Source organism: Nannobrachium achirus (assembly GCF_963921795.1).
Source record: "Nannobrachium achirus genome assembly, chromosome: 12".
Taxonomy (NCBI): domain Eukaryota; kingdom Metazoa; phylum Chordata; class Actinopteri; order Myctophiformes; family Myctophidae; genus Nannobrachium; species Nannobrachium achirus.
Genome location: NC_137832.1, coordinates 61,412,345 through 61,435,640, shown reverse-complemented (window position 1 = coordinate 61,435,640; position 23,296 = coordinate 61,412,345). Strand labels below are relative to the sequence as shown.

The 23,296-nt window shown below is 44.2% G+C and overlaps 1 protein-coding gene across 1 annotated transcript in view; it reads right to left on the bottom strand.

Annotated features, from left to right (window-relative positions):
• Window positions 1-1,817: 1,817 nt before the first annotated feature.
• Window positions 1,818-23,296, bottom strand: part of snapc4 (small nuclear RNA activating complex, polypeptide 4) — a gene marked incomplete at its 3' end in the record, with an annotated part of 29,818 nt that continues 8,339 nt past the window's right edge. The window contains exons 6-21 of the mRNA XM_080738820.1: window positions 22,537-22,559; window positions 22,256-22,383; window positions 20,708-20,828; window positions 19,662-19,746; window positions 18,657-18,738; window positions 17,416-17,488; window positions 16,086-16,250; window positions 15,756-15,906; window positions 14,545-14,651; window positions 13,893-13,987; window positions 12,692-12,786; window positions 11,764-11,846; window positions 8,526-10,604; window positions 6,550-7,954; window positions 5,419-5,741; window positions 1,818-1,982 (exon numbers count right to left, since the gene is read on the bottom strand). Coding sequence (XP_080594946.1) covers window positions 1,818-1,982; window positions 5,419-5,741; window positions 6,550-7,954; window positions 8,526-10,604; window positions 11,764-11,846; window positions 12,692-12,786; window positions 13,893-13,987; window positions 14,545-14,651; window positions 15,756-15,906; window positions 16,086-16,250; window positions 17,416-17,488; window positions 18,657-18,738; window positions 19,662-19,746; window positions 20,708-20,828; window positions 22,256-22,383; window positions 22,537-22,559 — 5,180 coding nt within the window. The remainder of the gene's footprint in view (window positions 1,983-5,418; window positions 5,742-6,549; window positions 7,955-8,525; window positions 10,605-11,763; window positions 11,847-12,691; window positions 12,787-13,892; window positions 13,988-14,544; window positions 14,652-15,755; window positions 15,907-16,085; window positions 16,251-17,415; window positions 17,489-18,656; window positions 18,739-19,661; window positions 19,747-20,707; window positions 20,829-22,255; window positions 22,384-22,536; window positions 22,560-23,296) is intronic.

Sequence of the window (23,296 nt, the reverse complement as noted above, 5' to 3'; positions counted from 1 at the left end):
GTTTATAACTCAAATCACCCTCCTCCGTCACCGACGCCTGCTGATACACAACCCGCTAACATCCACAACTATAACATCCACATGGACCATGCGCCGATTACAACATCAGATGGCTACGCTCTGCGAGAGGTCAATGACTTCAAATACTTGGTTTCCTGGATGAACTCCACAGAACAGGACCTTAAGGTCAGGAAGGCACTAGCGTGGAGGGCCCTGAACGGTATGTCAGGAGTGTGGTGCTCGAATCTCCCCCGACACATAAAGCTGAGCCTATTCCACGCCACTGTGGAGTCTGTCCTGTGTGGCTGCGAAAGGTGACACCCACCCTGCAGAAGTCCCTGGATGGGTGCTACACCAGAATGCTACGAGCTGTTCTGAATGTGGACCAGAACATCCACATTACCAACAAGGACCTGTATAGGCAACTGCCGAGGCTCAGCAATAATAAGGTAGCAGCTAGGAGGATGAAGCTGGCCGGCCACTGCCACAGACATCGGGAGCTCCCGGCCAGCAGGATGGTCCTGTGGGAACCAACGTGCGGGCATCGATCGCGAGGACGTTCCGCGTTAACGTATGTGGACGTCCTGAAGAAGGATGCGGGAGCTGAAAGCTCTTCGGAGCTGGCCGGGTGTATGGAAAACCGGAAAGATTAGAGACTCAGATGGAAGCTCGTCTGAGGACGACCGAGAGAGAACACACAACACCTGCTAAATGTATTCAGTACTGCAGAAAGAACACAGGCACAAAGCATCTTATCAATGTACAAAAAAAGCACTTTTATTGCTAAATACTTTTTTGTAATATAAAAGAAAACATACGTAACAAAAATAAAGATTATCATGAAACAAAACATACACTAGGCATATACTACACAGAACAATAGTTAGCAGCAGGAGTCTTTGTCTTAAAACAAACTCAAAACAACTCCTCATTTGAACACAACGCCACATACACATTCTTCTGTTCTCCAGTATGGCTCTTTATATAAAAAATACAACATTCAACGTGGACCTAAAGGTTGTACATGACCTCTAGGAAGGTAAAGCTCCATCTGGGATCTCCATGAAGAACCATGTAATATATGTTCCATATCATCCCTGTAAGGCAGACATATCCTATCTCCATTATTACATTTCTTATGTTTTTTTATTTATTGTAACTCAATGCCCTACTTCATTGTATGACACTGTCTAACAATTCAAGTGTATTAAAGGACAACTTTGTTTTTTAACAACACCGGGTTCATATTTTAGATGAGTGTTACAATGTTTTCATTTACCTCTTTCTATCGTTTAGTGATTTTAACGATTTTGATTTGCATGCTGGGGGCATGCAAGTGGCTAAATATGTCTTTTTAGACACAATAATAAGCCCATTCCTAAGATGCACCGCAATCTTTCCTGGGCAGATATGACTTATGGGGGCTGGTGTAAATGGTAACAAAGAAATTGCCGGCAATACTAAAAAAAAAAAAAATAGAATAAAACAATAGAAAGCAGTAAATGAAAACATTTTAACACTCATCTTTTCTTTTCTCTAATTACAATCTAAAATATGAAATATGAAGAGCTTGTTTTTACATTTCCTGAAAAGTACCAGTTTTAGACATACAAGGTCTCCTCCCGACAGTGAATATATATTATAACAATCATCATGAGGAAATGCCAGTAAAACACAACGGTTCTCTTCCCAGCCGTCTGACCTTATCTCTAGTGCGTCCGTCTGCTAAGCTCCACTGTGGCCTGGGATCCATTGGTTCTGTCTGATAGATGGGGTTGGGCAGTGTCCCTACAGTCTGCTCTTCTCTGGCATCTCTACTACTGTTCTGGTTGGGTATCCATTGGACCGGTCTGTGGTGGTTCAGTAGGCAGCAGTCTGGATGTGGTCTGTGGTGGTTCAGTAGCCTGCAGTCTGGATGTGCGACGAGTCGTCATGCCAGAGTAGTGGGTAGCAGGAGCCCCCTGCATGAGCAGCAAGGGATTCTGGGAAAGAAGAAACCAACAACAGAAACAGATACATTAATTCTCAAGAAGAATGTAATAGAATCAGCTTTATTGTCACATCACAGGTTTACAGAAGTAAAGAAGTGTGTGACATTTGTTTTTGAGCATAGTTCATCGTATCAAGCAAAAGAGGCAAGGAAGGGGAAAAAAAGTATCAACATATTTACACATAAATACGGTATGTATATACTGTGCATACTATACGTATGGATGTAAGTGAGAAAAAGAAAAAGAAAACACACAAAAATAAAACACAAAAAGTCTGTGCGTGGTTCATGGGATTGACCGCATAATCCACATAAGGTAGAATGACACTTGTATACCGGTATTATACAAGTGTCAAACTTGTATAATCTGCAAGTGGGTCCGTGAGTAAGAGCAAAAAGCGATAAGGATGAATATACCAGAACCATAACAATCTACAGTACTGTCTCCTTCTGTTAGGATGTAGCAGTATGGAGGAATATACCAGCCCTGAATAACATCCTACAAGTCCTGAGAGGGAGAGCGGTCTATTTTGGCGTCCCAGTAATCAGTTTTGACATGGAACTGGCATGGGCCCTCAGGGCAGCTTTATGCGTGCTAGTGCCTACATGATTCCACTCCCAATTGAAAATAAGGAATGGCATTGTGATTTGATGTTGGAGAGAGCCTCTCCAGAACTACTGGTCTGATGTCGTAACAGAACTGTCAACCATTTTCGGTGTCCCCATAGAACCAAACCCCTTGTGTCTTATACTTGGTCTCCCAGATGGTCATATTGTCAATGCCAATCATAAGAGGCTATTCAATGTGTTAACGTTCGCTGCCAGGAAGAATATTCTCCTATTTTGGATCAAGGATGTTGCTCCTTCCAAAAAATCATGGCACAATATTATAATGGATTGTATTCCTTGTGAATACATAACATGTATGTTACACTCTGGGTCAGGTGCCTGCCCTCTCCACTCTGAGGGGGTCGTGGGGGGGCTGGGGACTGATTGCTTCGCTCATCATGTATACATTTTTTCATTCTACATGTTATTGCCTGAGCTTGTTATGATTATTATCGTTTTATCTTTTGGTTTTGTTGTTCTAGATTGTCTCTTTTTCCTTTTCTTGTATAGTATTGTTGTTGTCTTATGTACCTATGTTTAAAAATTTAATAAACATATTATTCAAAAAAAAATATATATATATATATATCGATCCAATAACACCACACCCAGCTAAACAATTAGAGCTGGCAAAAGAAAAAAGAAAGGAAATAATAGCCTGGCTGGGAGACAGAATTAGCGGCTTTAAACGTTGGTGAAACAGCAGAACCTGACCCTGTAGGACAGGCTTCTCAGTTCTCACTCACAATGACTGGAGAACAGAACAGGAAGTGCACGAACATCCTGTCACAGTTCAGCGATTTCACACATTTAATTTTAGGAAGGAATAAAAGGTCAGAGCATAATGAGTTAGTGAGAGATCTCACAGAGACAGAAGAGAACAGAAGGATTATTTGCATCATACAGGATGAGCTCAGTTGAGGTCTAGACTGGGCAACTTAAGATATAAATTATAAAATTCCCTTAATTGTATTAAGCCATCTGTGTATGTAACCACTTTAATTAATAATACTTTAATATACTTAGATATTCAAAAATAGCAGATATACAAGCTCATGGCACGTCACTATCACGTCATTATCTCTTTTCTTTTTTTCAACTATTACTTATTTCTTTGCTTTGATTCTGGGGGTCCCTGGAACAAAATATTTTGAGATGGGGGTTTGTGGCCAAATACACGTTCTAAATCCTTAGCAAAATGTGTGGAGTTCCCTGTAAAGACTCACAGATGAGATCCCAAACCAACCTGCCACCTGCAACACAGGACAGGTCTATCATCCAAACCTGGTCTGAGTGCTACCAACGCTGCATTCTTTTCTGAAGCCATGCTTCTCCTCAACAAGCTACAACTATTATCACCACCCCACAACCCCTCTAGGCTGGGTCCATGGACCACTACAGACAGAAACACACAAAGCTGACATCACAGATCTACAAGCTCACAATGCGTGGCAACGCAACGCATTGTGAGCTTGTAGATTGCTATTTGGCGCGGCCCAGTGACGTCATAGCCCTTCAAATGCGCACTTCAAAGTGTGAACCCCTCGGATTGGAAAGCGGTATAGACTGACCTCCAAGTACTCTCACAACAGATGCTGTCAATCTACACAATCAAGGTGACGCCTTGCTTGTGTGTGACACATTGTCTGGTTGTATTCTATATAAAAAAATGTTCTCTCCGTCCTATTTTACAGCACTGTCAGGAAACGCGTTAACTATTTACTGCACAACGGCAGGTTGAATCAATCTTTTTAAGAAAAAGGAACTCATTATATTCTATGGGCAATGTGTTTTAACGATAGTAATTCACTAACAATGTGCTTTATAGAAAACGTTACCACACACTAAAAGGTGGAAGTGGCAGCACTCAATAATAGGATGCAAGACAAAGGTTCAGTAGTTCATTCTTTATTATGGCATAACTCTGGCTTGCTTTGTGACAGGGGTGGCCCTGTTGGGGCATGAATGCACGTGCTCTCACATACGTCAGAATAGCACTTTGTAAAATTTTGTCTTTTCCATATTCGTCTTTTGAAATGCATTCAAATGAACGTTCGTTCATGCCATGTATAACTACAAACATGATTAGGCTATAATTTGTTTGTTACACGTAGAGTAGCAAAGAATCCTACCGTCATATTTTGCATTGACCGACCGTCGTCGTAAAGTGAGTCTTGTCTTGTCACTTAATGTTAATAAGACGCTTAGAAAATCGCTTAGTCAGTGCTTTGCATTTTCGATCGCCAATGCTCTGAAAGAGAGCACCCCGCAGCACGGGTGCATTCCAGCGCTCTTGGAGCATATTTCCGAAAGCACAAAGTGGTGTGTAACGGGGATACGGGTGGGCACCTCAACGGGCACCTCATTCCAGCGGTGGCCTGTGCCACCCGAGGCCACCCCTTAGAACCGCCTCTGGGGATAACACGTTTCAGCACCAGCCTCCCTCAGAGACAAAGGAAGTGTTTGCTGTTTGCTTTCCAAATATCTCAGAAAAAAACAACAGAACATAGGCTATGGAGAAAAACATACAGAACATAGGCTATGGAGAAAAACATACAATCCTAGTTCTAAAATGAAAATAACATTTTTCATTCACACAAAGGCCTTTCCTAACTTGGTACTTTTCAAATGGACTGAAATCTTGCATAGGCGGCTGGCAACACATTAGTCAGAACATAACATATTTTGTCTTGTTTTAAAACAAAAGGAAGAGTTCATGTTCTGAAGTTTCAGAGGCGCATCCTCAGTTGGAGAACCACTATCCTACAGTACTTGTCCTATCCTAACAATCTAGTTTTCTTACTTAGACCATGACGTACCTGAGTGTGACCATTCTCCTCCTCTCCGTCTCTTAGCTCCTCCTCCGCCTCTCCTCCTCTTAGCTCCTCCTCCTCCTCTCCGCCTCTTAGCTCATCATTGGCCCCTCCAACTCTCAGCTCCTCCTCCTCCTCCGATGACGACTCTTCCTCATTGGCAGTGCAGGATTCAGGCGGGTCTATGATTGGCTGAATGGTGGCCAGGAGGGCAGGTACGGTGAAGCAGGACAGGAAGCGTGCCTTCAGCAGCTGGTAGGCTGGGTTAGCAGCGAAGCGTTGAGCCACTAGGTGGCGTACTGCTGCCACACGCTCATCTCCCTCTGGAGCTGGGGGGGGGGGGGGGACAACAACACATCTGTCAACTAAAGGCCCTTGCACACACAGTCCTATGCACTTTTTTATTGGTCAATCCGTTTTGAACCCATTTAGACCTGAGGCCGATTCTACAAATGACTTCTAAATCAGTTTTGTTAAAAAACATATGTTGCTATATGAGTGGTGGTGGTGCTCAAACTTGCTGTGTCAAGGACCCCCAAAATTAATTATATTTGGCCGCGGACACCCCATCTCAAAATATTTTGTGCCAGGGACCCCAAGAAGATAAGATTTGAGTTCAAACTGTTCACTTTAAAAATATATACTGTATATTCAAAGATTTGCATCTTCATGATTTTTCTAAAATTGCAGATCTACATTCTACATACGTGTGGCATGAAGTGTCTCGCTATGAGCTTGTATATCTGCAATTTTTTAACAGCCAAAGTATAAAATATGGTTAATGTGTTTTTTCTCAGCTTATGTGTTCTGGCTCGCTCTCAGTCAAAACAGTGGAGTTTTCAATCGGCGATAACTATTGATTGGAATGGCCAAATGAGTTGCGTTTTTATTTTCACAGAAGCAGAGAAAGCGTGTGCGTGTCTGTGATCGATCAGGGGATCGATCGGAAAGTAGGAAAGTATTCTGTGACAACTTGAAAAGGTAAGGGAAAATGAGAAATGGCTGGCTGTGGTTAGTAGTTTGGTTAAATATGCTTGGCAATGGATGAGTTAAACCTGAGAGACGTAATGTCTGTCCTACAGAGTGTGTGTGTGTGTGTGTGCGCGCGCGTGAGTGTGTGTGTGTGTGCGTGTGTACCTAGTTGAGTCGTCTGGATGTAATCATGGTCTGGAAAGGGACCGGGTGTAGTGGCAGGGTTGGGACCAGGTCTAGGGGGACCAACAGATCTACTCTGAGGCAGTATATGTAGAGCCTTGTCAACCAGAAGCCTCTTGGCCTTGAGCAGAGCACACAGCGTCCTGAGGTTGCTGATGAAAGGCGGAAGGTACGGCAACGCTACGTTTGATCCCGGGACCGTCACTCCCCCGTAGCCGCTCATCCACCGCTCCACCTCTGCTCCGGGCTCTGCGAACATCAGGGAGGGATCCAACTGCGATAGCTCTATCTTGAGCCGAGGGGGCGTCCTAGGGGTGGCGTCCACTGTGCCCCTAACAGGGCCGGGGAAACGAGGCAAGGGGGAACCGGGACGGAAAAGGGTCAACGGAGCAGGAGGATGTGGTTGCGGTAAGGGTGGAAGCCGTGGTTGGAATGAAGATGCTGAAGGAACAGGGGAAGGACCAGGCAGAGGACCACGTGGAGGGCCCGTCGAGGGCCTGACGTGATGGCCTTGAAACACGGGGCGGCTTCCAACCGGGGGCGTCCTAGGGGCGGCGTTCACCGCGCCTTTAAACGGCGTGCGCACAGCAGAGACGGGGGGGCTTGGGAAACGAGGCAAGGGGTGGGAACCGGGTCGGAGAAGGCAGAATGAAAGAGGTCTGGCAGGAGTGTGTGGCTGTCGCAAGGGTGGAGGCCGTGGTTGGAATGAAGATCCTGTGGGAGCAGGGGAAGGCCCGGGCAGAGGACTGCGTGGAGCGCCCGTTGGAGGCCTGGCGTGATTGTCGTGAAAGGCGGGGCAGCAGGTTCCAACCGGGAGGGGGGAGGAGGAGGAGGCAGCTGGAGGCTGAACACTGGGGGGTGGGGGGTGTGGCTGGAATGGAGATCCTGAAGGAGCGGGTGAAGCACCGGCTGGAGGACAGATTTGGACGTTGTGGAAAACGGGACGGATGGCATACGGGGAGGTGGGGGCAGCTCGACGCTGTGGCTGGGAGGAAGATCCGGCTGAAGGACCAGGTGGAGGCGGGACCATAAAGAAGTTGAGCATCGCAGGATGGATTCCACCTGGGAGCGGGGAGGAGGCGGACTGAGGTGGAACACTGGTGGGTGGGGCATGAGAGTGGGGGGTCTGTGTCTTATTGGTGCTGCTATTTGGGGATGGTATTGGCTGTTGGAAGGAAACATTCCTTGCTGGTGTGGAGCGGCCACTAATGGCAGGGAGTGGCAGTTTTAAACCTGGGGGTACGTCTTCTCCAGAGACCACCTGAACCAGTCCGTCCACGGTCATCTTCCACAGCGTCTGGCCAGGAGGCATGAAGTCAGGACCAATCTTTTGCTTTTTCCTTGCTTGTTTTTTAGGAGTAACCATTTTCTTCTCCTTGGCTTCAACCTACAGTAGGATCAAAACAACAAAGAGACAGATTGGTATGACCGGTAACGACAAGGAGTCTGCTGGGATCAGAACGACAATAAGGAACACATGGGTAGGAGTAGTGTGCATGGCACCACTTTCTGGACAAGGTGTGTCCTTGGTGTAGGTCTGCACTCTGAGATATTATTCTAATTTTAGATGTTTTTTAACCCAGAGAGCAAGAGCACAGCATCTGGGGATAGCAAATGACAGTTAATCTGGCATTTGGTCATGTGGGATGTAAGCAACAGCACTAGGGTAGCTAGTGGTCTTGTTAATGTTATAATTCTGATTGCTTTTTTAAGGAAAATCTTAACTAAGATGCTTCATGCCACCAGCCAATGAATGAGACTATTACATGTTCGGTTATAACACTGAATTTACACCAGCAAGACCTGTAGTCAGTTTGTCTGTATGTATGTGTTTCTGAACCTAGGACACTACAGTAAGTGAGATGGCTAAATCCTATTAATTCCAGCTGTTGACACTAAATCCGCTTTGAGACCAAGATGGCCGTTATACGTTGCCATCAAGGTTTACCATGAATTACCTTGGCGGCTGCATCCTCCTGCAGGAGTTTGACCTTCTCCGTAAGCTTGCGCTGTCGCTTCCTTCCGCTGGGCGTCTCTTCAGCAGGCGAGGAGGCATGGCTGGTCGTTTCAGAGGGAACGCTCGGTTGGCCTGGGATTGAGGCAGCAGCCGAGGCACGACTGACGTGGGAATTGGGTAACGAGGGAGGGACGGCCGAGGGATCATGAGGAAGTGGAACAGCTTGTACTGCAGGAGGAGTGGGCATGGAGACAGGGACATTAGAGGACGGGGTGACAGGTGTATGAGATATGGTGACAGGGGTACTGGAGGACATGGTGACAGGGGTACTGGGGGACACAGAGACAGGGGTACTAGGCGACATGGAGACAGTGGTAGCGGGGGACATGGATACAGCCAGCGGTTGACGAGGTTGACGAGTCTGGGGAACAGACCGGAAAGGAAAAGGCAAAGGAGGCAACTTAGTGCACATGCCAGGACGCATGAGAGAAAGGTATTGAAGCATGTTAGGAGGCATCGGCATGAGGACGTGAGGAGGCATGTGAGGGGGGATCATCCACGGAGGAGGAGGAGTGTTGCTTGTCTTCGGCTGTCTTGTCACCAGCTGCAGATGATGCGGTTGAAGCGATTGTGGACATGGTTGGCGTGTCACTTCCTGTTGCTGAGATGTGTGCGCTTGTACTTGGTGTACTAGTTGTTGTTGTTGTTGTTGTCGTTGCTGTTGTAGTAAGTACTTCACATGTTGTTGTTGATGTCGTTGTAGTAGTGTGGGTTGTTGTTGAACTACGAGTTGTTGTACTTGCTGTTTGGGCTCATGTTTCAGGCTCGGAGTCGGCACACAGAAGGAACCAGATTTCTTCCCCCCCGTCATCTGCTCTATCGCCGTCTTGCAACCCGCCAGGTCCACATGGAGCGTCCTCAGCAGCAGCAGGAAGACCGAGGTGGAGGAGAGGTGCCTGCCTTCTGCTCTCTCTCGGAGGTGGTCCGCAGCGCTCCTTCTGGTCCAGGGAGTGGGCAGCAGCAGGTTTCCGATCCACGGAGTCACAGCCGCCATGAGCCTGAACTGCATCACCCAGTCGGCACCTCTGTTGGCGACGGAGGAGGCCTTCCTCTGCATCAGAGAATTTAGTTGCGTGCGCGACAGCTGGATCAGAGCCGTAGGCTGGTGCCGCCGCCAGCGGGGCAGCGGTTTAGGGGCTTGACCGAGCAGAGATTCCACCAGGAACCCGCAGCGGTTCATGATGGTGGAGCGCACCGCAGTCGGACTGTCGGAGGTGGTGTGGTCGGAGGAGGAGGAGGAGCAGGGTTCTGGGCGTGACACCAGACAGCCTTTCAATGCATCACCTTTTCCGACTCTGGTCCGAGGAATCCACTCCTCCATGGGTGGGAGAGGGTGCTCCTTCTTCTTCACCTTCTGCACCGCTTGGACTTCTGTCACCTCCTTCTCCACTCCTAGTCTCGCCTCCGTTTGCACCGCCTTCTCCACTCCTCGTTTGTCCTCTGTCAGCACCTCCATTCCTCGTCTCTCCTCTGTCTGCGCCTCCTCTCCTCCTCCTCTCTCCTGTGTCTCTAACCCCTCTCCGCCCTGTCTCTTGTCTATCTGCACCTCCTCTCCTCCCTGTGTCTCCTCTGTCAGCACCTCCTCTGCTCCCAGGCTCTCCTCTATCTGCACCTCCCCTCCTCCCTCTCTCTCCTGTGTCTCTACCTCCTCTCCTCCCCGTCTCTGCTTCACTTTCCGTATCACTGCTTTCTTGTCCTCTTCGTCGGTGTCAGTGTCCATGTAGACCAGCTGCGTTTCGTCCCCGCTCTCCTCCACACTGATCTCCTCCTCCTCCTCCTCGTCGCTCTCCCTTTTGATTCGTTTCCTTCTCCTCTTGCCGGTCGTCTTGGCAGCTTGCCGTCTCCGCCTGGGGGGCGGGGCGGCCTGTTGACCCGCCTCGTTGGCGGCCTGCTGTTTCCTCCTGGTGGCGGGAGCGGTACGCTGCCGCCTCTGCCTGGTGGTGGTTGTGGCGGCCTCTTGACTCGCCTCATTATTCAGCGGGCCTCGTTTTTTTCTGCCCTTCTTTACCACCACAGGCCCCTACAGAGAGAGAGAGAGAAATAAGTTAATCGGTGCATGAAATGAATATGTATGTACAGTAGGGCATTAACGAAAAAGTCGACAAGTCGACTCAGTCGACTTCATTACACAAGTCGACTCCCACCAGAGAAAGTCGAAAGTCGAAGTTGAAACAAATTCTATTGTGAAAATATCAGATCTACATGCTCATGCGTTGCGAGGCGTTGTGAGCATGTAGATCGACTATTTTCACAATTTTTGCCTCTATATATTTGACAATTTGGACAATGTTTAATTTGCCATTTTAGAGGTATTGTGAAGAAAATGTGAAGATACCCTCTATACACTTAAACTTGATGTTGGTTTGTTTACAGTTGGGAGAGAAAACAATGTTTCACATTAAGTTAATCATATGGGGACCCCCCAAAATAATTGGGGGGTCGTGTCACTTGTGTGTGATGTGATGACGTCATGAAACAATATAGTCGACTTCAACTCAACTTTTTACTGGGTCGAGTCGACTTGCAAAAATCACAAGTCGTTAATGCACTAATGTACATTATGTACATTGTATGTGTACTGTATGTGGATCAGTGTTTCCCCAACACATAAGCAAGTTACAGATATGTGAACACACAGATCTTTGCGTCATGGGAACTCGATATTGGCTGTGAGGAAGACTGCGTTATCTCTGTTGACCTACCTGCGAGTAGCATATATTTTGATTTACGGCTGGCCAGATGAACCAATCAACATTATGAAGGATTAACGAAGACCCTTTGATTGCCCATTATTCTAAAGAATGTGTTCTATTAAACTGATGAAGCTCGAAATGTTGTTGAGTTCATTACGAATTCAGCCACAGACACAAACTGCACGATTGTAATTCGTGTAATTTACGTTCAAATCATTTTCGGTCCAAAATATAATGCCATGAACTGCCGATATTGTCAATGTTTTGTTTATGCACCTGTTTTTCATTAAAAATGATTATGTCCGTTATTTTTAAATTATCAGATGTAATCATTCTGGCCATCATGACTGGGAATCCTAGCGCGACCTCTGCTCTGTGTGTGTGTGTGTGTGTGTGTGTGTGTGTGTGTGTGTGTGTGTGCGCATGCGTGCGTGCGTGCGTGCGCGTGTGTGTGTGTGTGTGTGTGTGTGTGTGTGCTACAGTAACCTGGCCACTGCACTTCCTCCACTCCCTCATACACTGACAATCAATACGGTTTGGAATCTCAGCAGCAATCTTCGACCACCGACCTGAAACAAAATGGAACTCAAATTAAAAGCAAACACAGTAACTAGTGGGTCAGGTGTACAGCAGAGAGGAGCAGTTTGGAATGTAAAGGGCAAATGTCACAGTGATCATATTGCATATTCACACATGAAAACACCTTTCGTATTGCTGTCTAGAAACCACTGCATGTTTGAAATATCTGAAACCCTAAAACCACATGGCTTATTTCCTCATTTCCTTCATTGTTACAACTTCCCGTTTTCTCATTTAAATGTAAAGCTGTTCCAGTCTGTGGACACACCCTACATCTATGTGTGTGTACAGCAGGGGTGGGCAACTTTGATGATGGCGAGGGCCACTATATTTCCACCTTCACTCCAGAGGGCCACATTGCATATTGCTACTTCCTACTTTGTCATTCTGGTATCTCATACAAAAGAAGTAAAAATAGCCGATCTACAGATCGGCTATTTTTGCTTCTTTTGAATTGGAATCCTGAATTATTTTTAGTTATTTTTTAATTGGAATCCTGAAATGTAACATTTTTATTTAATTTCAAACGCATTTAGTTATATAGTCATGTTAACTTTATGAACCTAAATACTTGGACATAAAAAAAATACATTTTAATACTACTATACTAGTCATTAAGCTACTAATATAGACTGATAGAACAGCTGACATCAATAATATATCAGTATTCCGGTATTAACCTGCGGGCCGCATTAAGTGAAGGTGGGGGCCGCATGTGGCTCCCGGGCCGCCAGTTGCCTATGTATGGTGTACAGTATACATATAGACATGCACACATACAGTATACACCTAATGTGTACACACACACACACACACACACACGCACACATCTTACCAACTCCATGTTTCTGGACCAACATCAGTAGAAGTCTTCTCTCATTTTCATCAAATGGCCCTCGCTTTGTTCCTGGCTTCAGACAGTCATAATACCTATACACATACGCACGCACGTGCGCGCACACGCACACACACACACACACACACGCACACACACACACACACACACACACACACACACACACACACACACACACACACACACAAAGTATTACGCTAACAGCTACTGTATCTACATGTTAACTATCTATATTAGATACCGGTACATTTAAACTGTTTTTTTTACAATGATCTGTAATCTCAATTTGACACAAAGAATTTCAGGGACACTTACTCTCGCACATATCTCACCCTCATCGGATTAGTTGATATTGATTAACACCCAATCAAAATAGATCATACATACATAATGTGTCAACATTATGTGTATACATTCAGACAACAACATTTTTTATTTATTTATTTGGAAGCATGGGATCGATCTTGTATAATGATCATGTGAAAGACAACTTCACATGATGGTGGGTCTGACCTAGCCTAGTAAACTGACTCCTCCTGCCTCATCCTGAAAGGAGAGTCTGGTTTACGAGGCTAGGTCTGACCACGTGAGACTACGGTTACTTACGATTAACAGCTGAGCTGTCTAACAAGGGTTTTATGCAAGGGATAATATCCGCTCTGCGATGCCGCTTATTACACAGCTACTTAATTAATACATACATTGACCCAAAAGTAACAACAGAATTAAGTATTTCCTTGCTTACAGTAGTGAAATAAATGTTGCGCTGGCCGTCTGCCGAGCACAACACTGTCACCTCGGAAAACAAGGAAAAGTTGATAAAATAAAATCTTTTTTTTTTTTACCGCATCATCTATTTCTCGCTTCAAATGTTTTCAAAAATCATTCATGAGAGCAACGTTTAGTTAGTAAATGTCATTGTGTTTGTTTACATGGCTGTCATGTTGGATACAGCATAACATTTACACAGAGCGGGTGCTCTGAGCCATTGATTAGACATTGGTCTGTTATAGAGCGGAGCAGTCATTATCCAGAAATAACACACCACTGAATTCAGCGATTGACCAATCAGAATCAAGCATTTAACCAAGCTGTGTAATAATATTTGGTATCAAACAGTATGTTTGAGTTGGAACGGTCAAGCTAACTGTGCGATGGAAACCACCCAATAGGATTCTACCTGTCTCTGCACGCTCCATCAGTTCTTCCAGGAACCTCCATTCTGATTCTCCACCAGTTCTTCTCTCCAAAACGAGACACCGCTTTCAGCAACAGCTGCGCACGCACACGCACACACACACACACACACACGCACACACACACACACACGCACACGCACACGTATGAACATGGAAGCTGCTACAACTTAGCGTATAACTGACACTAATATTGATGCTTTAAAATACAGTATATATTCTCTATAACAGTGTTTCTCAAATGGGGGTACGCAGAGGTACTACATGGGGTACTTGAGAGAACATAAAAAATATATATATTTTACCGTCATGTTTAATGATACAACATTGACAAAATATTTGTGAACATGCTGCTCTGTATAGCTTTAAACCAAATCAAGTACGAATTTTATTGTTACTGGATAGAAAACAGGTTAATTAATTTTATTTTCAACATATTGACATAAAAATGGACTTTTGATGTCAGTATTGTCTAGTCAAAATGATGTCGATTGAAGGGGGTACTTTGATTCAGCACGCACAAAAAGTTTGAGAACCCCTGCTCTAATACTGTAAGACACATTCAGGCAATTTTGTGTTTAGATGTTTTCATTATGCTGGTTATTGAATGGAAATCGGCCTCTCTTTCTCTCTCACCTCGTCCTCTTCTGGGATCCAGGGGCCTTTCCGGATAGACGGGTCTAAAACCCCATTCCATCTGTACAGCAGCTGGACCGGTTCACGACCCTCCATGAAATAACTCACTGTAGACAGGCAAACAGACACACAACCCTCTATGAAATAACTCACTGTAGACAGGCAAACAGACACACAACCCTCCATGAAATAACTCACTGTAGACAGGCAAACAGACACACAACCCAACAGGGAGTACGTTACACTGGCTAGCCAGGAGTATAATATAGTGTATTAATCACACTGTACGAGAAGAGGTGGGTGTGTAGTCAAAAAGCTCAGCACACCATCAAGGACAGGCACAAACTGTTCATACCTCTACAATGACCATGGCCAGGCAAGTAGGCCTAACCGTAGTATCCATATCTACAAAGTATTCCTCACATATTCCATACCATATCACCTGATACCAAGACTCCCTAATCGGGAGATAAGCGACTGTCAGGTCGCATACACAAACTTCGCAGTCGTAGCCAATCAGGAGGGAATATGGGAAATGGGTATGTCACATTTGTGGGTAATGTGCACAAATTCATTGACCTTTTGAGGGCCACAGAAATGCAAAAGTCCAAATAAGCAGCAAAACAATATGACGTTTCTTTTTCCTCTTTTTCTTTTTTTGTCCCCTTCCCTTAATTACTACTTTTAAAAGTAGAGAAGGTGCCAGGGTCTGAAAATAACAAAACAACCCACTTCTTTACACCTGTAAACCTGTGATGTCACATTAAAGTTTATTCTGTTAATGTAGCATAGTATAGTAATAATATAGTAGTATTTCATGTTACTTTGGATTTAAGGTGTCCTCGCAATGCCAGCCCACAAACTTTGCCTCACTGAGGTCTGGCAAGGTTCAATAGGCAATGGCTGGAGTTGTGAGCTTCATCGGTGGTGCGACGCTGGGCGTCATGTATAGTAGCTGCTCAATCTTGATTATTTTCAAATATACAGCAGTTAGTTTAAATGTCGGTTTTCAAAATGCGATACTCTTTTCTTCACCTCGGCAGTCACATACAATATGTTGACTTGAAACACAGGGACAACCTGTCATTAACAAGGACATGCAATTTTCGCACATATGAAGAAGACATTGGGAATAATAAGTATTAAGTAATCTTACTCTGTATAAGTATAAAGTAATCTTACTCTGAGTATACGGTATAAAGTAATCTTACTCTGAGTATACGGTATAAAGTTTCCCATCCTCATCTTCTCCACCAGCTCTATGAGGGCTTGGTCTTCCTCCTCTGTCCAGTAGTTGTTTTTGAACGTCTTGGAGACGTACCGCTGATACATTTGGAGACACATGAACGCTGTCCTGTTGGTCTGCAGACAGACAGACAGACAGACAGACAGACAGACAGACAGACAGACAGACAGACAGACAGACAGACAGAGAGGTAGACAGACATAAAGTATTATTCATAATGTTCAATGCCAAAAACAAATTATTTGTGTGACATTGAATGGTCAGCTTAAATTTGGAATCCTTTTCCATCTCTCACCCCCAGTTCCTGTGCAATCTTCTCCCAGTCTCTCTCCTGGTGTTCCTTGCTGATCTCCTCCAGGCGGTCGATCTCCTCTTGGCTCCAGCGGGTCTTGTTGATGGACGGATGGAGAACGTTCTCCCAGAAACGACAGATGTCCTGAGCCTCCCTCGTTCCCTCAAACTGAACAGAAAGGAGAGGAAGATTAGCTGTTTAACACTCACATCAACAGAGAGACAGACGTGTAAAGAGGCTGTTAGACAGACAGATTACTAAGAGAGACACATAGTAATATAGAGTAGTGGTTCTCAACCTTTTCAGGCCGCAACACCCCAAATAATCATATTTTAACTGGGGACCCCCCCACCCTGACGAGCAATTAACACCTTCTCAGCCTGGCCGTACCAATCAGCCGGTCGTCTTTTCCCGTACTTTTGATATAAATGATAATAATCACAAAAAAAAACGATCGGCCATTCTTCTCTGTGTCTTTTTGGAGCCATCTGAAACGGTTAAGATCCTCTCTCAATCATTTTCTGGGAGTGGGTGTGATACTCGTAGCATCCAGCAGGCCGCGCCGTTGACTTACATTCTGGATGGATGGTTGGCTCAAGAGCCACTCCTACCCTCCACGTTGTTGAAAATCGACAAGAAGGACAAACAACATGGCTGGTCTTTGTCTCTGTTCGTGGATCGCAGGTCTCAATCACTCGTTCGAGGCGCCGCTTCTCTATCGCTCCTTTCCCTGCTTCGCCGCACGTAAACGAATGGAAGAGATCTCCCCTCCGCGTCGCCAAAGTAAGATCGCCGACCTCTGCAGGATGAATATACACGCTGTACCGAGCACTCCATTACGTGTTGTTATCATGTGGGCTTTGTTTTTTTAAAACATGTTTGTAAATAAATAGCTTATTTCTTCGGCGCTACCTCTGTTCAGAGGGTTCTGCCGCGGCTTGCAAGGTGGAGTCTAGGCATTACATTTTGTATAACACGGTTCTATTGTGAAAATAGCTGATCTACATGCTCACAACGCCTCGCGTTGCGAGCATGTAGATCGGCTATATTCACAATAGAACCCTAATATTTGACAATTTGGCCAATGTTTAATTTTGTCATTTAGAGATATTAAAAGATATTAAAAGGTCCATAAATTGTCACTTTAGAAACGTGTAGATACCCACCATACACTTAAACTTTATGTTGGTTTGTTTACTGTTGAGAGAGAAAACAATGTTTGCATATTAAGCCAATCATCTGGGGACCCCCCCCAAATAATTTGGGGACCCCCCTGGGGGTCCTGACCCACAGGTTTGAGAACCCCTGATAGAGATAGAAGGTAAAAACTTACATCAATATTAGAGATCTTTTCCCAGTCATGGTTGTCATAGCGATCACCAACCAGCTCCTCCTCGTTCTGCACTCTGGCCAATCAGAAAGCAGACAGTAAGACAGAGACACAAACAGACCAGTAGGACAGTTAGGCAGAGACTGACAGACTGTCTGTCTTACTTCAGCAAGAGAGTATGTCCTTCTCCAGTTGGTCTATCTGTTGTTGGATGTCCTCTTGGCTCGGTACACATTTTTTTGTGGTCAAACTTTCTGGGACGAAGACAACTTCTGAGTCAGATAGTCAATCCTGCAGAGAGACAGACAGATAGATGGACAACAAGGAAAGACATTCACAAAGGATGAGACAAGGCAAGACAAACAGAAAGATGTATATAACACATGCAGGTTCACATTAGAGGATTAATAGGGGATTGTATCTATGATCCCTCAACCAATGACCATACATGAAGCTAGTTAGCATTTTGTTTTTAGGTTTTTTAGAACCTTTTTTTTTCTTGACTGATTATATTGTTTTCTAGATAGATATTCATTTGCATTTGTTATATTGCTGTTGATGTACTGACATATTATCTTGTTTATTATTGTGATGTTTTATCTGCTTATTGTAAGTCGCTTTGGATTAAAAGCGTCTGCTAAATGCCTAAACTGTAAACTGTAACCCTAACCCTAAATTAAGTACAAAGGGCTGAGGGACCACAGAGCTGAGTGAACCTTGATACCTTGAGTGAAATAGGCATAGTTTTATTATTCCGGTTTTATTATTCCGGTTTTATTATTCCCGCGTGTCCGTATACGTCCGTCCGGATGTGTACACCTTTTTACGGTCTATGGGGTTGCCACTCTGACATCACTGTGATGTCAGGGGAACCGCTCTAACAGAATGGGTTTGACATCACACTCTGGCTTCGCTGTGACATCATACTAACAGAATCCCTTCATGCCCATATATGGAGTTCCCTGATGTCATCAATATTGAGCCCATATCTAACAGGACTTCCCATAACAGGAATGCCCATTCATGGCCAAGACAGCCCATATCTGTGTGGCTGGTTCTACAGACAGGGATCTCCATGTATGGGCATAAAAGGGTATGATGTCAGATGTCATAGACATCATAGGATTTTCACATAACGAATAACTGAGTAAGCAAGTTTGGGCTCTCACAGCATATCTCCATATACACTAGTTTGATCTCCATATATGGGTACGGGTCTCCGTATATGGGTAACTGGTCCGTACTTGTTTAGTTTGGGCTTGATGAGTCTTTTCATGCGGTCTTCAGCAACAGCATGGATTAGCAGAGTCTTTTGCCAGCCTTCCCCTGGACAGGAAATAACATACAGGAAACATGAACTCAGAGACATCACAAGGAGCATTTGCTTGATCATTTAATGTACCTCATTTGATCTAATCTAATCTTGTTCTGTTGTTAGCAGAACAAGTTATCTTGAGAGAACATGTAGAGTTGTTAAGTTATTGGGAATGAAAACAAAGGAGCATCACCAGAAGGACAAAGGCCGAAGGAGAGTAAACTGCAATATTATTGAATGTTTTCTTTGCTTGCTATTTATTCCTCAGCGTTTATGGCAAAACACTGAGGAAAAGTGGCTACAGACAATATGATGTAATATGGCTACACACACACACACACACACACACACACACACACACACACACACACACACACACACACACACACACACACACACACACACACACACACACACACACACACACACACACACACACACACACACACACACAGCTATGGCAAAACGCTGAGGAAAACACATTGCTATGGCAAAACGCTGAGGAAAAGTGGCTACAGACACACACACACAGCCACTCTATGGAGCGGTTTACCACCGCTCAAATATATATATATATATACTGTATATCTTCACTGTTGGGCAGAAACCTCGTATCTCCAAGTTTCAAATGTAAACATTCTTTCGTAAAGTAAAGCACTATTCATCATACAAGGCCATCGCACAAAAGTAGTGAAAACAGCTGATCTACAAGCACACAAGTGTGTTTGTAGATCGGCTGTTTTCCCTAGTTTAAATAATTTTTAAAATGATAAATAAAAATCGGGTTTCCACCCAACAACGACAATATATTTTTTGCCGTTGGGTTCCCACTTCCCAGATTGCATCTAATGTAACCTAACCTCATCCATCCTCAACCTCATATAATCTAAGCTCATCTCATGAGACTAGTAGTCTTGTATGGATGTGTTCTTACATCTTTTCAGTTTCATCCGTTTGGAATCCAGATATAGTGTCATGTTTCTGGCCTTTTCCTTTGATTCGGGATTGGCTGGAGGACCCTGGAAAAAGATCAAAACAATGTTTCATTGGACAATAGAAGGATATGTGAATCAGTCAGCCAGTCAGTCAGTCTATCTAACTGACTGATTCAGTCAGGGATTTAAATGGCAATTCAGTGACTGAATACAAAACAACTCCACGGTTTGTGACTGTGTCTTTTATGTAATACTGTGTTGGCCACTGTGTATTCTGTGAATGAACAGCGACAGTTGTTTTCTCTGACAAACACTAGATATGGAAACTTTGTCAAAATTAATCTTCAAATGGCATTTGTCTATGATTTTTCTGTGTTTTTTTGTCATACATTGGCAGCTGTTAGTAACCCATCCAACTAAAGTTTGTTAAATCATTTCTTAGAATAAACTGACTTTCAAATACCGATAGCAGCCTCATTTGTCCAGGAGCCTAAATGCCCACTTCACCTCTGGGACAACCAGATTTTATTTTATTGTTGTTTGGGACACAAGCAACACAATCCTTTAGTTATTTTTGGAGCGGTGAAAGCGCTCCCAATGAACAGGTATGTCTGTGGGTATGTGGCTGGGTGGCTGGCTGGGTGGCTGGCTGGCCGTGTCCGTAGTCTGGCAATACCTTGAGTGGCCACACACAAAACACTAGTTAAAGGAGGGGCGCTGTTTTGTGCAGGCCAGGCACACTCACCACTCACTCACAGGCACAGTTTACACTCACTCACCCACTCACATAGGGTACAGCTGCTCAAATTCACCGCTCCACTTCGAACCGAGGTTTGATTTTTTGTGTTCAATCTGTGTTTTGAGATATTTTAGTATTTCAGCATGACTAGTGATGCATTTTGCATCATATGATGCATCATGCTGCATCATATGATGCAACATGATAAGATCTGGTTGTCCCAGAGGTGAAGTGGGCTTTTAATGGTATTATTTTGGTTCTGACCAATCAGGAACCAGTAATACATTGGCACAGCCCTAATCTTACCAGACCAGTGAGCTTGTCTTTGAAGTATGGCTTGAGGAAGCGTCCCATGAACAGCTTGGCTGGTTGGGAGGAACTGCGTGGAGGCAACTCTTTGACCTGACAGCTGAGCCTCCACCTCCCTCTAGAGGACAAAGATGGAGAAGCATTATGATTTGTATTATTATTATTTTGTATTATTAATAAGGGTAATAATTATATTGTTATGGTCAGAGGAGCTTTGAGTGAGCTACTATGTTTACACTCAGGAAAACATCTACAAACACTTCCACACAGTGTGTGCATGGGTACATGTATGTACTGTATGTATGGTTGTGCTCAGAATTATTCAACCCCCCCTCTGCAAATCTGATTTATTGGCTAAATTCACAAACTGACAACTGAAATAAATAAATAAATCATACAAGATCTTTTTTCCTGAAAACCTCTGTAATCAACTGCAATTGACTAATCAAGGGCTTAAATAGTTGCATCAGATGCACAATCTGGCCTGACTAGAAGTCTGTTGACTTGTTGACTGTGATTAGAGCAGTTAGAAACACGGCTACGTCTAAGGAATGGTCAGAAAAGTTCAAAGAAGAGATTATTGCTTTGTACAAAAAAGGAAAAGGATATAAAACAATTGCAAAGACACAATGTTCCAAAAAGTACCGTTTTGAGCATAGTTCACAAGTTCTAAGTCTAAGGAACAGTGGCTACACTAATGACTAATGAACACATTTTTCAGAGGGGGTTGAATAATTTGAGCACAACTGTATACTGTACTATATATGTGTGTGTGTGTGTGTGTGTGTGTGTGTGTGTGTGTGTGTGTGTGTGTGTGTGTGTGTGTGTGTGTGTGTGTGTGTGTGTGTGTGTGTGTGTGTGTGTGCAGTGCTTAATTTGTCAATGAATAGGTGCCGGATCCCAGACTGCGTGCGTAAATGATTGCGTGCGTGACCATTTTTTTAATATATTTGTTACCTAAATGTACACACCCAGTATAATATTACATATGCGCCCATCAGAACACTGGTAGTAAATCTATCAATTTGAAATGATCAGTCTGAATAACCTGCATATTCAAATTGTTAACAAAATTCTATGACACCATGTATGTGTGTGTATATAGCTTGTCTATTGTGTTTCACTGTCACCTATGAAGCACCACATCAGAAAGATGTACAAGTAATTGAACAAAAAGATGAAAATATAAAGTAAAGAAAAATGCTGCAGCCAAAAAGGTCTCCATTTGTAAGGATGAAAACATAAATGACCAAACAGCACTATTTTTGGTTGACAGGGAAAGTCCCGGATCCAATCAAATAGGTGCCGGATCAAAATATAGAGGTGGGGGAACATGTTCCCCCTTGTTCCCCCACAAATTAAGCACTGTGTGTGTGTGTGTGTGTGTGTGTGTGTGTGTGTGTGTGTGTGTGTGTGTGTGTGTGTGTGTGTCTGTGTGTGTGTGTGTGTGTGTGTGTGTGTGTGTGTGTGTGTGTGTGTGTGTGTGTGTGTGTGTGTGTGTGTGTGTGTGTGTGTGTGTGTGTGTGTGTTTTGTATACTTGTTGCAGTTTGTTATCTCGTAGAAGGGTTTCTATCTGTTGTAGTTTCTCCTGTAGAATCTGCTGGTAAACCATGTTCATCTGCAGACAGCTCTCTGTGTTCTCAGGAAGATCCAACTCACTGCCACTGCCACTCTACGTGCACGCGCACGCGCACACACACACACACACACACACACACACACACACACACACACACACACACACACACACACAATTAGAAGACTGCACGTACCGTACGGATGATATACAGCAGGGAATGATGGAGGAGAGAAGAAGTTTACTAACCTCATCACTGTCATCATCTTCATCTGGCCCACAGAGAGAGAGAACAGACAGACAGACAGACACACACACAATATACATAATTTAGTACTGCACAACTACAGTATGTCAAATGCAATTGCTTGCTATGGCAACAACGTCAACAAGCAGTATGGCTAGAAGGCAAGACAAGTTACGTTTATTTATATTTTACCCCCAATTTGACGAGGAGTCTCCGGTGCCGAATCTCCTATTGACCCTAGCCCGGTCATCAAAGTAGAAGCCCAGGAATATGCGACAAAAACTCAAATAATACAGTTTTGATGTATTTTGGGAAGAACTACTCCTTTAACGTGGGACTCATATTATCGTACACGAAATATTGTTTGTTTCGAGTTTCAAACAAACACAGTGGCTGCAAGAATTAGATATTAGATAGTTGGCGAAGAAGACCCATCGTTGCACATACTTTGTTACCGGACAGTGTGACAGCTTGACCTGGGAGTGTGACGCCATTACCAGGGGTGTCACAAGGGGGGGGGAAAAGTGGGACTGAGTTACCAGGGCCCAAGGTGGAGGGGCCTTAATTATTTTATACTTTAGCTATTGAAAGATAGCAGATATACAAGCTCACAGCGCGGCACCGAGTACCACGCTGCGAGCTTGTAGATCTGCTATTTTAGAAAAGTCGTGAGAATGGTTGCAAATCTTTGAATATATGGGTTTTTTAAGCAAACATTTGTAACTCAAATTCTGCTTCTGGGGGGTCCCAGGAACTAAATTT